Below are 17,054 nucleotides of genomic sequence, written 5' to 3'. Positions count from 1 at the left end.
TGTAAATTGTATTCAGCATTAAAATCAATATATAATAATAAATTAAATAAAATTACAAATTCACCAACTTTTCCTTTATAAATAAAAGTCATAAACAGGCGTAACTTATGTACTTATTATTATATAATTAAACTAAAACATATTTAAAATATGTACATACATATTCATAAGAATCTTCTTATTCTACACGTAGCATTAAATAACTTTTGTATTAAGTGGAACTTTATTTATTAAACATCATCAAAATGATCAAATTCTATATAATTTTTAAGCATAATACAACGAATTCAAGTGTATAATTTAGCTAAAATATGTCTGATGAATGATTTATTAAACAGAAATTTTAATTACTATTCAACCATATAAAAAAAACTAGTCTTACAGACGCTACAAAAAATAGAGATGTCTGATACTGATTCTAAATGTCACATATACTAGAAATCTTATTAAAATACAAACTAGTTATCAAATATTTTAGGTTTGGAGTCAGATAATAAACCAGTAAATTTTATATTTGTATTATAAATTTCAATGTAATGTAAGATAGTAAATCATTAATTTTAATATATTTTGACGTAATTTGACTATAATCGTTTTATTATATTATAAATAATATGTAACAATTAGGTATTTATATATGCTTATACGTACATTTGTTAGAATCCAAGCAGCACGGTTCCCAAACTTTTCACTCGATTTTGACAAATTAAATGCATAAGAAATTTTGAAACGATATCAGTACTCGACATATTCAATTTTCAAAATCACTTACGAAATTAATTCTGGTCTGAAGATATATATGTGGGATCAGATATAAATTTTATTTTGATTTTGATGTTGGGGTTATTTAAAATAATCCTTTACAACTTTTTGTCAAATCCTGGCGAAAGCATGGCAGCTGAGAATTATTGTCAAAAAATCGACAAAACGCATTAATAACTGCATGGTTTCCGCACTTAATCGTCGTTAAGGTTTAATTATCTTACTAACTATTCAAAAGTTGCTAAATGAAAAATTTGAAGTCACCCCAATAGATTGCCACTTATTGAATAACTTTTCAAAGGGTGTGAATGGCTCTAGAATAAAATGAAAAATATGTGTTAATTTTGATAGTGCTCGATTATCAAAGTTAATTAAGAACTGATAAAAATAAATTTAAATACGCAGGTCATAAACCGTAGTTATAGAGGCGGAAAATGCGTACATAGTGGGAAATTCTTTATAAATATATTTTCAATATTTTCCCTATTTTCTATTCTATTTGCTATTGAGCTTATTAAAAATATAATGTAATAATGCATTAGTAAATATTTACTATACCATATAATAATTTCCATGTATTGAGATAAATTATGATAATTATTATTTTTAACCAAGCTCTGTCAAGGTGAGCGATGTCAACGTCACAAGGTATTTGAGCAGGTAAAACGTAATTTTAGAAAAACCTTAAAAAAAATGAGCTGAAATGTGAATCATGCGAAGTTTATTTAGATGTTTTTTGTGTTATAATAAGGATGGAACGAAAGGGTCGAGTAGTGTTCGTTTAAAACACAACGAAACTTTGTCAAAGTGACCATCTCTTTGTGAGTTAAGTCGAGTGTGAATTTAACAAGGAAAACTAGACGACCCTATACGTGACGAAACCGCAATTTTGACAAACGCCCTAGACCGCGAGACCGATGTTACCTTCGAAAGTGTTTTCCGCTTGCGTTGTGAAATAAAAGCAAATATTTTGTTTATTTATTCGTAGAAAATTTTTCGAAACTCTAAACTAGTCGTGGATCTCATGTTTAACGTTAAAACTGTTGGGTCAAGGCTCTTCGCCGAATTTTGTTATACATAACCGTGACACCTATTGATAAACTCGCGTAATACTATAACAAAATAAGTTTGGAGAAATATTCAGAAAGCGAAGACACAAAGCATTGAAAGAAAACGTAATTTGTGATGAACTCATCAAAGAAAAATGCTTTTAAAAAAATAACAAATCGATGATTATGCCTGTGTTGGGTGCTGAAAACCAGAGCAGGTGCGGGACTTCTATGACATTATAATAAATTTGACCATCATGACTTGACAGGTCAATCCTAAAATAAAGTGCTTTGTAAATAGCTTCTGGAGTTTAAGTCTTTATTTTTTTATTATTTAAGAGTCAGAATAACATAAACACTCCATAAGGTCCGAATCTATCATAGGTCACTGCAGTAGACTCGGATTTTTATTTTATAAAAAAAGAGCTATTATTAAAACCGGCGTCATCTGCAAAGTGACGTATATTGATTGTAAATTATAATATATTCTAGTTAAAAATTAATTATATAGGCGCCACCGATTCCTAGATTTTTTTTAGTCTGTGGGTTAGTACTTGTAAGTATTGTTTGATTACTCAGTTGGTTCTGATTAACCACGTTGGAACACATTGAGCTAACGGAAAATTAAATAAAAAAATACTATGTAAACACAATCAATAACTACTAAGTAGCGAGACACCTAAAGTCTGTAATTCAGGAGAATAATTTTACTAGTTATATACTATTATTACAGATTACAGCTAATATATGTCAATATTCACCCGTGAGGTTAGAAAAATCTAGGAAAAGCAAATCTGTAATAATCGAGCAAAATTATAATTTTTTTTTTTAAATTAAATTAAGACCAAAGTGGCCTAACAGGTTACCCCAATGCGCCACGATGCTCGAAAACAAATTTTAAATTTATAAAACACAAAAAACGTATATATACATAAAAAAAACTTAAACATAACAAAAAATTATAAAATATCAAAATTAAATGATACAAACTGAATCAGATCCTCGTAGCTAACATTAAATAAGGAAGGCCACAGCTATAGGCGAGTCGGCAAGTGCGGATGTCCTAGCCCTAACGGCCATCAAAAGAGGTCTCGATCGTGATTCTCGAAAATGTTCCGGAACCCAAAGCTGGATTGTCGACAGCACCTTTTAGTAATTTAAAAAAAATGCTTAGCGACATACAGCTTTCTGCGAGAACTCAGCGAATCAAATCCCAAAGCTCATAAAAGAAAGGCGCTGGGATATAAGTACGGATAATAACCAAATGTCCTTTTGTAAAGGTATCTTAAATACCGTTTTTGAATTTTTTCCACTAAAAGGGAATATTTGGCTATTCGGGGATTCCAAATTATAGATCCCGATTCAAGAATGCTACGAACTAAGGTGTCATAGAGGATGCGAATAACTGACGGATCGTCAAAGTGAAAGGCATTCCTCATAACAAAGCCGAGCATCTTGGAAGATTTATCACAGACGTCGTGTATGTGTAGAGAGAACCTCCATTTGCTCTCGAAAGTGATTCCGAGATCTTTAGTGGAAGTTTCTCTAGTCAAAATATTACCACCGAGATGGTAGAAATAAGCTGATGGTGAACGGGATCGAGAAAATGACACAGTATGGCACTTTCCGACACTAAAAGGCAGACGGTTAATGGAAGCCTATCTCCACATTGTAGAGAGAAGGAGTCCACAACAGATCGAATGCATTTATATAATTTTAAATCATCTGCGTACAGAAGAAAATTTTTAATTGCTGTATTTATGTCATTAATAAATAACACAAAAAGCAGTGGTCCCAGATTGGATCCTTGAGGAACCCCCGAGGCGTAAAATATTCTTTTGACAATCGTACACCAAAGGTTACAGACTGTATACGATTGCTTAAATAACTCGAGAATAACCGAATTAAAATTTCTGAGCAACCGAGGTTCGACAATTTTTTTAATAATAACCTATGACAAACTTTGTCAAAGGCTTTCTCGAAATCTGCATACACGACGTCTACTTGAATTCCCGTATCGAGAGAAGTTGTCACCGTTTTGTACCGTTTTAGATGAATTATTATTAATTTTGGTCTCTCGGATATGATAGAAATTAATTATTACTTAAATCTTTCAGGTATTTATTGTATAAACGAAAATGAAAACCATTTCATATTTTTTTCACTGTGACCTGGAGACATGATGACATGGAGAATTGTAGATCTAGTTTCAGGAAATATCTATTTTATTCATATAAAAATGAAAAATATTATATATCAATCGATTGCCCGAATTTCGAATAAATTTTTCCACTTTATGAAAAATAATTATTAAGTGAAAATCTTCGGGACTGTTCGTGATGCTATATCTTGTGAATAAAAAATGTATTAATATTATAAATTAAAATCTTTAAATCTTGGTTTAGTTTATAATAATCTCATGGTCTGATTAATTAATATAATAATGTAAATTTTTATGTTTCAAAACATTTCAGAATCGCTTCTATTTTATATATTTACTGTATGAATATTCTTCGGAGGTAGTACCTTGAAGACTTTCCTATTTACAATACGGAAGTCAATCAAGATTTACATGTCTAAAAAATATGTAAATTAAGTGTAGGTATGTGTAATATAATATTAGGAAACTCAAGCTAATAAATCTGACCTCAAAATAAGATTTATTACGATTTTTAACTATTACAATTATATTTCTCACAATTTACGACTATCGTATCAATTGGCACGAGAAGGGTTATCATTGTTTTTATTTATAATTATGTAAATATATGAGGATTCCCCTTTAGCACTATATGTAAAAGGGGAATTTTATTTTACTGTATAAGTTAACTGTATGGTTAAATATTGAAACTATGTTAAGATACTCTAATAATTCATATGTAATTAGGCCGTGTACATACGAGTATATGATATCAACACTTTTCTGATAAAGAACTAAATCGATAACCGGCTATCTTTCAGCATTGGCAAATATCTAATTCTAAAATCTTTTAGATCTTCTTAACTAGCGCAAGTGATTGAACTAGAAATATCAAGGATGTTCGAGCAGGGATGATGATTTAGTATGTTTCCGAGTTAGATGCTCGATTTCCTTATGCGGAGCGCATGTCGCTTTAATAATTTATTGCCGATTTACGTCCTGTACGGTATGTTAGTTTGCAGCGTCCTTCATTGTCTGCAATCCAAGCGAAGCAAAGTATTAATTTTTGTCAAATATGATTCAATTTATCAGATGTCTGTATTTGTATTAAGATCTAATCAATTGCATTATAGAGGTAGCGTATATACAATGAAACATTTTTGGTGGTGTCAACAATCCGTTGACGCTCGGGATTTTTGAGCTGTGGACTGCAGAAAGCCCTTAATTGTATCCCTTATTCTTGCTCGTTGCATTTTATAAAGATAGTTTATATCGCGCTTTATATAATATATGTATTTACATACACTACTGTGCAAAAGAAAAGGGCCACGTTAAGAAGAATAATTTAAAATAATGTTGAATTATTATCATAATTTATTTCATATTTATTTAAACATATATTTTACAGCCTAGAAAGTAAAGAAATATATAATATAACTAAAATTAAAATTGCTGTATATGTAATATAATATAATATAATCAATAGTACTGCAGCTGTGTCTGATTTTTATTAATAGCGCATTTTTATAAATAAAAATTTGAGTACCGCTGCCGGGGCTCGAACCAGTAACCTCAGAGTTACTAGTCTGAAACGTTACGGACTACGCTATTCCGCGAAACATGTAGTTGCTATATCTTAAAGTGCAAATTTAAGAGTAAATTATAATATTTATTAAAGGAGGGGAGGGGGAGAGTAATTAGTTTTAAGTAAGGCCTTAAAGTAAAACTAACTTCAAAATTTAATTTATAAAATATATATTATATAAATAACACTGTATGTTTTATTTTGCATTTTTTTATTATTATTCATATTAAAAATATTTTATAAGGAAAGTAAAATAAAAAACATTTTAGTTGCACTGTCAACTTGTTTTTTTTACATAAAACATATTCAGAGCTTTCTAATACAACATTATTTTTTGCCTTTCTGCCTCTATGCATATTATGCTATTTTTGATTGTAATAAAAAATATGTAAATAAATATTAATCAAATTGGAAATTTAATTTAATAGCAGTAAGATAAAAAGAACTGAAATTTCTAATGTAAACAATTATAATATTGATTCGATATTATTTTAAGGTCATAATAATTATAATCTTATCAATAACTCATGATGACCCATTAATGCTACTACACAAATTTATTAAATTTATGACGGTTATAAAATAATATAAAATTAAAATTGTAAGAAAGTTTATTTTAAACAATGTTATGAAATTTAATCAAAAAAATAAGAAGCACTTATATATTTTTTAAAAATAAAATAAAATATGACTTAACCCTGAAAAGAACTATTATTTATTTATATTATAATTGGAGTAAAAATTCAATGATACATATAATAAATCAATATATACAATATGCAAAATCTAATCGAGTTTTAAATTGAAAAAATCATCAACGAATAATTGTATTATATATAAATTGCGCTGGGGCATCAACGGATCAATAAACAAGTTGCTATAACAAACTAAAAGATAAAATAATTAGTATATATATTATAAAGGAAATTCGCTCGGCGATTTTCAGTATACATTAGTACTCCGAAACGGACGGTCAAATTTTTTAGTGGAGTTGCTATTGCATTTTTTCAACAATAGTTATGTTTTCATGACATAAACACAGTTTAGCTGAATCATTGTTTAAAGTGATCGATTAATCTACATAAAAGCTTAAAAATGACTAAGCCAAATCTTATTTTCTTATCAATTATAGTATTATTGTCGATGTGTAAGTTTAGTGATAGTTATGTGTTCAAGGTAAATATATGCACTTTTTTATTGCGCAAGCAAATATTTTAAATAAAAGTTATACATGTATTGATTGATAATCAATTCATGTTATCTCTGTAGAAAATTCGAGTTGCTGTGATTGGAGGTGGAGCTGGTGGTATAATTTCTATTAGACAAGTAATCAATGCACTTCCACAAGCTGAGGTCGTATGCTTTGAAATAAAAAATGACGTTGGAGGAACTTGGATATATTCGGAGAAAGAATCTGATGATGTTTATGAAAACATGGTCAGCAGTGCTCTATACAAAAGCTTAAGGTATTTATACTATTACATATAAACATGGACAGTTGTTATATTTTTTTTTATAATTTTAACGTAGAACGAATCTTCCAAAACCTATAATGGAATTTTCTGATTTTCCGATGCCTAATGATTACAAGAGTTTCATACCGAATCAGAAATATTTGCAATATTTGCAGAAATACGCAGATAATTACAATATCAAGAAGTATATAAAGGTTAGCAGTTATATTATAGTAAAATATGATTCAAGTGTACTATGTATAAATTTTCATCAGTTCAGGCATATGGTTGTATCTGTGAAACCAAAGGATGAAAAATGGAATATCACTTATAAAAATTTGAACAGTGGTAATGACACAACTGAGGAATTTGACTATGTATTTGTATGCAATGGACATTTCACCAAAGATGTTAAACCGATTTATAAAGGTCAAGATGTATTTAAAGGTATGTTATTTTATATTTTATAAATATAATGACTGCATAACTGTGATTTGTTATATCCAAAATCAATATTAGTTGCTATACTGTGAGCAGTATATCAATATTAATCGATAATTTTTTATTGTCATTTACTAGCAGGTAAGTAAATGTATAATGTTGATTCTATAGTTTAGAATGTTATTATTGAAAAATAGTTGTGACTTCTGGGATCTAGACGTCACAACTATTTATCTAAATTAACATTTTATTTATCTAAATTAATGCTTTTTTTTAATATATTTAGAGTTTTCTAGAATATAATTTTAATTTTAAACTACTTCTAAATTGCCTTGCTCATTTATAATTTATAGCAATAATACAAAGTTTTAAGAGTAAATCTTTAAAAAACAGATTGGTATATTGAATGTTTTTTTACAATAAAAGTGCAGTAAATTCCGAAACTGACTTTTTCATTCTATATAATATTTTATTAGAAATACATTTCTTATAAAGTCATTTAAAACAAATATATAACAAGAACATATTAATAATATATATTGCGTAAATAATATATTTGCTTCCTATACAATTTTTTACTGATTAAAAAAATATTTATCCTATAATCTATTGGATTAGAATTCTCCGATAACACTTTCTCACATCTTAACCGTACACGAACTTCTCAAAAAAAAAAAACCGGATTTGATCAAATAAAATATGAATATCAATCTTTAGAATACATTTAAATTAAGATTATTTAGACATACTATTATGAAAGTAAAAAAAATATTAATAATGTCATTGATTTTTTTCTCAGGAGAACAGATTCACAGCCGTTACTACAGAATTCCTGAGCCTTATGTGAACAAAACAGTATTAATCATTGGAGCTGGACCATCAGGACTAGATATATCAATAGAATTGGCAAAATATGCTAAAAAAGTGATCGTCAGTCATCACGGTCCGCCAATAAATAGCCCATTTCCTAAGAATTATGTGCAAAAAACGACAGTGGCAAATTTGGAGGAAGATAGTGTTGTATTCAATGATGGAACCAAAGAGGAGATAGACACCATTTTATATTGTACTGGTAAGTAAATTTGCACATATACATGTACATATACATAGGTTTTGTAGTATTACATATATAGTTAAAATTTATCAGGTAAAAATGGCTCAATTGCTATAAAAAATAATATTTAATTACTACAGTATATAATTTTCACTAACATCTTGTTTATTAGATATAGTCAATTTTAGTTAAAAAAAATAGCAATACAAATCATTTTTTAATACTCTTTTAATAAAATACTTAAAAATATTATAACATTCAATATTATTAATAAAAAAATATTAGTATGTTATAAATTAAATTATCAGTAATATTATATCTACGTCATACATTAATAACTATGTAACATTTACTGATTATTTTCTAAAACTATTATATTTATTAATATGGTAATTAATTTTGTTTTATTTTATTCAGTCATTTTATTAAATTGACAAATGTTAAACTTTATAATTTCTACGGCTTTAAATGAAATATTTAGTATATTCATATTTTAATAAAATATGAAATGGCTATAATAATGAAATAGTATTAGAAATTTATTCAGAAAATATATTATCTTTGTAATGAAAAATCAGCTAGCTTTAAATTGAAGATTTATTTTGTCACCTCCTTTTTTTAAAATATTTTTTATAACTAAAATTTTTTTTTCTTTAACCTTTTTAGAAGTATCGCCGTACATGTACGGCGGTCGATCTATCACTGTTTTGAGGTACCCCAGATAGTTAAAATTGAAGAAATAATAAATAAAAAAAAACTTTAATTTAAATTAGTGTAAATCATTTTTATAGAAAAGAAAACAAGTTTTATATTAAATTAATCGGACCTCAATACAAGCTTTTATGAGACTTGACATTTTCTTAAGGCTGTTAATTCATTTGTTTTGAAGATTAAGACTTAATTTTTTATATAATATAACTCTTAATAACCCTTACAATATTCGCTAAAAAATAAAATATGTCATAAAAATAGTTTTTTGCTTCAAAACAAGTTTAACCCTTTGAACGCGGAAATCGACTCAAGTCGCCCAATTGATTTTTTTATCTCTTTACGCAAAAATCAGTAAAAAAAAAGATTTTCAAGAAAAAACTTTTTTGTGAATTAACATAAAATATCATTTTAAATAAATAGAAATGAAAAAATCAGAACATTTAAGCACAGTGTCAAGGTAAAATTTGCATTTTTCAAAAAAAAAAAAAAAAAAAAATATTATTTTTGATTAACGCGTTCAAAGGGTTAAGTCAAAATTCTTATGGCTGGTTTTTTTTTGTTTTACTGACTAAGAATTGAATTTTTGTTATAAAATAGAATTTTTAAGCATCCGTATAATATTTGCTAAAAAAAATATGTCACTTTTTTGCAAAATGGTGGCACATTTAAAAACTTAAACATCCATAACTAAGATTGATATTTTTCTGAAGGCAAGTTTATTTTCATATATATATATATATATATTATAATTGTGTATATTTTCAGGATACGCTTACGACTATCCATTTTTGGATTCATCCAGCGGTTTGTCATTCGGTCGAATTACAGTTCGTCCTCTGTACCAACACATAGTCAATATTGAACATCCGTCTATGTTCTTCATGGGTATACCACACCTGTGTTGCGCCATTCCAATGATGGAAATGCAGGTAGTTATATATTAAATTTATTATTCAAAACACGTACTACTTCCTTAAAGGTCATTTGCTATTTAAAACGTGTACTTATTTTTAGGCTAAATATGCAGTCGGTATCATCAAAGGATCCTTCAACTTGCCTTCGAAAGAAATGATGCTCAAACACATGGAAGACGATTATGAAAGAAAGGATAAGAGCATGTTCGTTATTCCTGACGTTGCTCTCCATTTTTTGGGAGACGAAGAGGTAACATTCATAAAAATAATATTAATTGTTTTTATTCTAGATATAAAAAAATGATTCATTATAATTTTAGGTATACTATTATGAAGATTTATCGAAAGAATCTGGATTGAAGTCTGTGCCACCAGTGTTCAGCGCAATAAGAAGCAGCACTATGGAGACTAGAGAAAATTTATACATTTATAGAGAGTACGATTATCATGTCGTGGATAAAGATAGCTTCGTTAGAAAATATTCAGGAGAATTGGGCATGGAGGATGCTATGAAAGATATGGGAAAATGCAAGCTCGTGAAGTACATCAAGACATTCGTTCTTCTAATGAAAGATAAGTCCACGGTAAAAAAGAGCCATCCCAGCACTAAATTAACTTGCGAAAAAGATAAAATATTATAAATAGTATTTATTATAAATGTTCATAACTTTGCTATAATAATTTATTTTAATAAAAAATCACTGCCATCTAATTAAATCGATGTAAAGTTTTTACTCATATTTTTTACGATTCATTGGTTTGGAAATCATTTGTAATTTAGGTTTAAGTATAAGCTTAATTTAATTAGCTTAAAATCAATATTATGTAATTTGTCTGTATTTATTTTAACAGTACGAATGTATTTAATGATATAAATATGAATGAATAATTCATACATTATGATATATGTATGTTTACGATATATAGTTATTAAATATTTATTTATAAATAGGAATAATAATTAAAAACCGTCGATCAATTTAGTTCATATATTATAGAATGCCTTTACCCATTAAACGTGTTGATAGATGAGGGATAGTAAACCATTTTATATTATAATATACTGAAAATTTATATTAAAATAATAATATCTAATATATAAATTAATACTGTATTGTACAATGTCACAATTTTTCGCTATTAATTATTTTTAATTATATGTCAGTAATTTATTACCATGTGGTATTTATATTACAGTATATGTAAAATAAAACTAAAATAAAATAATAGGCTTTAAATCTGTTTTTTCCTCAAAACATTTTATTATTATTTTTTTAATCTTACATTGTAGCCACACAGGCGTAGACCCAATGCGTTACAAAGGGGTAAAGCTGTACGAACTGGGTAATAAATACATGCAAGTGAGTACGGTATTAACCAACAAAGACTGGGAATCGGTGACATGTATGTATATAATTAATTATAAATTATTATATGTAATATAATTTACAATCGATAGATGTCACTTTGCAGGTGGAGCTGCTTTTTTTAATAGCAAAGGCGTTGAGCACGCCAAATACTGTATATCTGCCGGCAATGTATAGTTTAATTAAAATCATACAGAAGTATTATTTCACTAGTGACTAACTTAATACATAACCTAAGTATTATTGGGCTTAATAGCATATTGTCGTTAAAGATAAGATCAGGAATTTAACGAATATAAAGCATAAAGAATGGTACACAACTTTTTTGCGGTCAAAATGTAAGGCAGTCTAGATTGGGTTATTTTTCTTTAGAAAGGCATTATTTGAGATAAAAATACAATGTACAAAAGTTCGAGCGCCCCTGGAATCTGTGTGAGGAATTCGCTTCGAATGTTTGGGCTTTATTACGCCACGGACCCATAATGACCATTTTGCCACCTCGTGGGGTGGAATGTGGTGTGGTAATTCATATCATAGATGGCCTGCAACAGGGAATATTTCGTTCAGCTCGTGAATTTCACACCCACATACAATTTATCGATTTGCAAATTAGTATCCTTCGTGTTTCAGATGACACATGTATAGTAATATATATAGAAACATTTTGATTTTTTCATTAAATTTATCGGATCATATTGTATTATTATTATATTTAGTGTGTATCTGAACAGAGGCGAAATTTTGCTAATAAAAAATTCATGCAAGATATTTTATGTAAAGGTAGTAAAGCGCGCCCGTTTTATATTCCCATGAGCGAAGACCCGAAACTGCCTTCTTTTCAACCCCCTTCTTGCAGCATCTCTGATGCTTATGGAAGTACCCTAACATGGTGCAATCCCTGCGTATATAAATATAGTTAAATATACATATAATATTTAAATTTACCGTTTAGTATTGATATAATAAACGTGATTGTAACAGTGTTTAGAAACTAGACACCGAGAGAGGACATTATGTTAGTAAAGACGGTGTAAAATATGAGAAGTTCCAAGGAGAATTACGTGAAAAACCTGTGAAAGATCTTAGAAATAATTTGTCAAGCCAAAATAATTATAAACCAGAATGCAGCCGTGGTTAAAGGCAATAAGGTAGACCGTTTATAGATGGCGAATTTGTATTAGCAATAGCAGAAGAAGTATGTCCTAGTTCAGTTTATCTTCCAGTACAATTACTCGAGTTGAGGATTAGGGATTGGATATCTGTTCTCAACCTAAAGAAAAAGCTAGTAAATTTACTCATTTTTCTCTGGCACTGAATGAGAGCGAAGATATGTCACACTGCTCAGTTAGTGATATTTATTGCGATAAATTCAGCTTAAAGTAACTGAAGAATTAGCAGTATTAAAGAGCCGCAACGATACTACAATTGTAGAAAATCTATTTTTAAGTGTGTCAGAAACAATCGAGGAACTAGAATTAAATTAAGAAAAATTTACTTGTGTAACTACCGACGGTGCGAAAAATATGATCGGTTCTAACACTGGTTCAATTGGTTGAATTAACAGTTTATTTAAATCAAAATATTTTGAGGCATCTATACATTTACATTGTATCATAATCAAGAGGCTTTATGTGGAAAGGTGCTTAATATAATATCCATGATGTCTATCGTCGTTACGTTTCTTTGAGTTACGAAAGACTTCCAGAACTTTCAGATCTCATATGGTTGTGGGATCTAGCATTTTTGACTGACATAACTTAACATCTTAACTGTCTTAATGTAAACTTACAAGGAAAAGGAAAGCTTGTACATGAACTCTTTTTCAATATTAAATCATTTGAAACAAAATTACTTCTCTTCAAGAAACAGTTGCAATAAAATATTTTTTCACATTTTCAGTCTTGCGAAAATTTGTAGAAAATTATGCAAAAGAAATTTATATTTTCAGCTCAAATTTGCGTTGAAAAAATTATATTGTTAGAAAACGAGCTACATGTGCGGTTTAAAGATTTTTGTAAATATGAAAAAAATGTTCATTTTATTCCAAAATCTATTTGAAGTAGATTCTAATGGGGTTGATGTAAATATGTAATTAGAATTGATATATTTGCAAGCAATATTGCCTGCAATACACTCTCTGGAAGTTGATCAAGGTTGGTCAAGGACGGAGAATATAGTGGGTTACTTCCCGCTCTAAAATCTCTCGGAAGTTGTCCGAGGTTACCGAGAACGGGAAGTAAAGTGTGGGTAATTCAGTCGACTTGGCCAGCTTCGAACGCTTCCGAACATTGTCGGCATTATTTTTCGAGTCAAAGCTGCTCTTTTAAGCGCGAGCGGTGAGATACTTCCCCTTTCGCTCTCTCGCGTGTTAAGTGACGAGAGTGAGATGGTGCTTCACAAACTGAGATAGAACGAGTAACTCGGTTCAATTTCAGTATGCGCGTCGGCGTCCTATGGTTAACACGCATGTCGAGCGCTGTATCGTGGTCACGTGATAAATTTATAATACCACATGCTTATCGGGGACTTCAACAGAGTCTTACTGACATCTTTGAATATTTAAGGGCACCAAAAGGGATTAAATATGTTTTTGATAGTATATTCTTCTAACAGATATCGTTATTATATATTTTTTTCATATAAAATTAAATAATTAGTGGTACTTGATTTTGTTAAAAAAAATCGTTTCGAATATCCTTATGTATTTTCCTAAATCGGTTTATATAAATGTCACACCATAATGAATTCTTATTTAGAATCGATGGCGACAAATTCTAAGATAGTCACATTTTTACGTCTTATGGCATTTTGCAAAAGTCGACAAAGATTTTGCGTAAATTGAATATTTACGACCGAAAAGTTTTCATTGATATTGTATTGGTGAGTGCCCACACAAACTTTTATAATTATCAGTAGCGTAATTTTAATAATATGACAATTTAAAAATTGCGATTATTTGGCACATTTTTCGATCGCGCGCAAATATGCCAGCTGTACGCCGTCTGGATGGCATATGAAATTTGCGACAGTGTGGTCGCTTACTCGAAGGCATAGGTCTCGGCCGAGTTAAATTTAAATTTTTGATTTTTGTATTTTGCTTAAATAGTATTAAATTAAAAATGAAAAAATGTTTAAAAAGAAAATTAAAAGCTATGTATAATTATTAATATTTAATTTAATCGATTTTCTGCGCAGAAGGAACATTGGTCTCATCCCGCGAATTTCGCAACTAGGAGCCTTTAATAATGGCAGTCGCCAATGCAGTGTAGCTACTGCTAAAATTTTGCATAAAATGAATTTAAAAATATATATTTAGCTTTAATGATTCTAAGAATGTATTACTAGCACGTGGTTACAAAGTCAAGTATAAAATAAAAAAACATTTGATTTATAAATATAATTTTAATTAACATCAATAATGATGTAGTAATACAATATACAAAATTTGTATAATAGCACAAGTTTCATCAGTCTTTGATAATAATAAATTGGCCGGATAATCCGTCAGGTCCATCTAATCCTCCTTCTGGTAATAAATATTCGAAAGGATCATTGGAACTTTTGACGCTTGTTTCCAGCAAGTTTAGATTGCTGGTGCACAAGTCTTTCAGTTTCCATATGGCAAGATATTTTGTTCTTCCGTGTTTAGCCGTCACGAAAACGTTGTCTAAGTTGTACTCTTTTTTTGTGATCAGTACACCGGTGATGAGCGCCCAATGAGCCGAATGACCGTTATTCAAACAAGGCGCGCTATTTTTACTACAATCATAGCTAAAATGGTAGTTAAAGAATTATATAGTTGTAAAATTAGTATTTATGATGTACTTAGAAGAGTAGAAAAGGACGTAATAAACACTTTTTAAAAGGATACGCTACCAAAATTTTACATCCGTCTATCAGAGCGTCGATATGCTTTTGGTCGGTAAGCTTTCCTTTGAAATGTTCGGCGTTAAACGAGTCCAGCTTGAGTTTATCTTTAGCAAATTTGCAAAGGTGAAACATGTTTTTCACGCTAAATATTTCTCCATGGTTGGTGTACCCCATCAGCTTGGCGTGACTTAGAATCTCGTCGGGCATCATCATCCGATGCAGAGCCATACAAAACGCGACTATGCCACACGTGGGGCCTACTTGTAGCAACGATTCGTAGTAGGTGTACCGCCATATACGCAGCTCTTTGAGAATAAAGATGTTATTTTTAGAGCAGGCCTCTTCTAGCTCTGGTCCGTCTGCGTTCCATGATACAATCTTGATGATCTTTCCTAATACAGGTAAACGGATTTTGCGCTGGGGGGCTTGATCATTCAGTACTAGCGCGGGCGGAGAGGGCGGGGGCGGCGGCGTCCGACAGCTGCTGGACGACATTTCGCCTCTGTTGTTTTTCCACAGTGATGTTATTATGGTGAAAATTTTCAACAACAATAAAGCGCCTTATTGTTACAATTAAATATATGAGCCGTTGACTTTGAAAGTGGGGCAAGTGCATATTATGTTATTGTTGATAATTAATGGTTTGCGTTTGAACTGATTTAAAAATATTAGTAAGCAATAATAGACTTATTTTACATTTTTCATAAAAAAATTATAAGCAATAATTATATTCGCGTTATATAAACAAAAAACATTTTTTTAACAGGGCCCAATGGGCTTACCCCACTTTCAAAAGCAATGATTTTATGAAAATGTTCATTTCCTGTTTACAAAAGTTTAATTGTAAATAAAAAAAATAGAATCATTTATTTCTTTACTTTTCTATTTTATTTCAACACTTTGAATAGGTGCATTAAATAAAAAACTTAATATTATTTTTTATAAAAAAAAGAACAACAAAAAGGAAAAAAATAACACAACAACATAGATACAACATAACAAAATACCTAAAGGAATATTATTATTAATTTTTTTAAATTAAAATATTGCAAAATTTTGAAGTACTCGTGATGTATGGGTGGTATATAAGGCAATACATCCATCATATCTTTATATTTCTATTCAGTAATAGGCCTAGTTTATCCATTTCAGGATGGCAATGTTATTTTGTCGAAAATCTTTGGCGATAATTATCAGTTTTAAAATATTCTTAGATTAACGGATAAACAATTTAATAACTTATATTAAAATATTGTAATTTTTATAAAGTTGTATCAAGGAAAGATTTAGTTTTTATTATAATAAATACATTTTAAAGTCCACAGACAAGATACAATTTTGTGATATTTCAGAACCACTCTTGTTTTGATTTTGCCGCTGAGCGTTGGATAATTTAATACATGAATTTTCTTATCGTAAAAACACGACAAAGGTCTCACCCGTCCCAATATATTGTTGTCATCTAAACTGTGTTTCTACAATGAGTCTAAGGATTACCAGACACTTTATGAAGTGCTGATTATTATCAACTTCAAAGCTTCATAAAATTTTGAATGAAAATTATATAATTTACTATATATGAATCACTTAATTGTACAAGCAGAATTTATTCTTTTTATATTTCTAAAAGTAAAGAATAAATATTTTTTGTTACTTCTAAATCAAAAATATATTAATTACCTTATCAAATAATTTATTCTATGTAAT

The 17,054-nt window shown here is 29.3% G+C and overlaps 1 protein-coding gene across 1 annotated transcript; it reads left to right on the top strand.

Moving 5' to 3' along the window:
- Positions 1 to 6,473: 6,473 nt before the first annotated feature.
- LOC148233364 (senecionine N-oxygenase-like) lies at positions 6,474 to 10,886 on the top strand. The gene is made up of 8 exons (XM_088189381.1): positions 6,474 to 6,712; positions 6,806 to 7,002; positions 7,067 to 7,205; positions 7,266 to 7,437; positions 8,231 to 8,503; positions 9,962 to 10,125; positions 10,211 to 10,360; positions 10,431 to 10,886. The coding sequence occupies exons 1-8, from the start codon at positions 6,632 to 6,634 to the stop codon at positions 10,749 to 10,751; spliced, it is 1,497 nt and encodes a 498-aa protein (XP_088045507.1). The 5' UTR covers positions 6,474 to 6,631; the 3' UTR covers positions 10,752 to 10,886.
- The last annotated feature ends 6,168 nt before the right edge of the window (positions 10,887 to 17,054 follow it).

This window comes from Plectrocnemia conspersa, unplaced genomic scaffold (assembly GCF_051122295.1).
Source record: "Plectrocnemia conspersa isolate PC_06_02 unplaced genomic scaffold, ASM5112229v1 ptg000008l, whole genome shotgun sequence".
Lineage (NCBI taxonomy): Eukaryota > Metazoa > Arthropoda > Insecta > Trichoptera > Polycentropodidae > Plectrocnemia > Plectrocnemia conspersa.
The sequence above is the reverse complement of the archived record's forward strand: the minus strand, read 5'-3'. Positions and strand labels throughout refer to the sequence as shown.

Coding starts and splice junctions, on each gene's coding strand:
- LOC148233364 (XM_088189381.1), top strand. CDS start 6,632: ATGACTAAGCCAAATCTTATTTTCTTATCAATTATAGTATTATTGTCG. Junction 6,713..6,805: donor GTGATAGTTATGTGTTCAAG/GTAAATATATGC, acceptor TTATCTCTGTAG/AAAATTCGAGTTGCTGTGAT. Junction 7,206..7,265: donor ATATCAAGAAGTATATAAAG/GTTAGCAGTTAT, acceptor AATTTTCATCAG/TTCAGGCATATGGTTGTATC.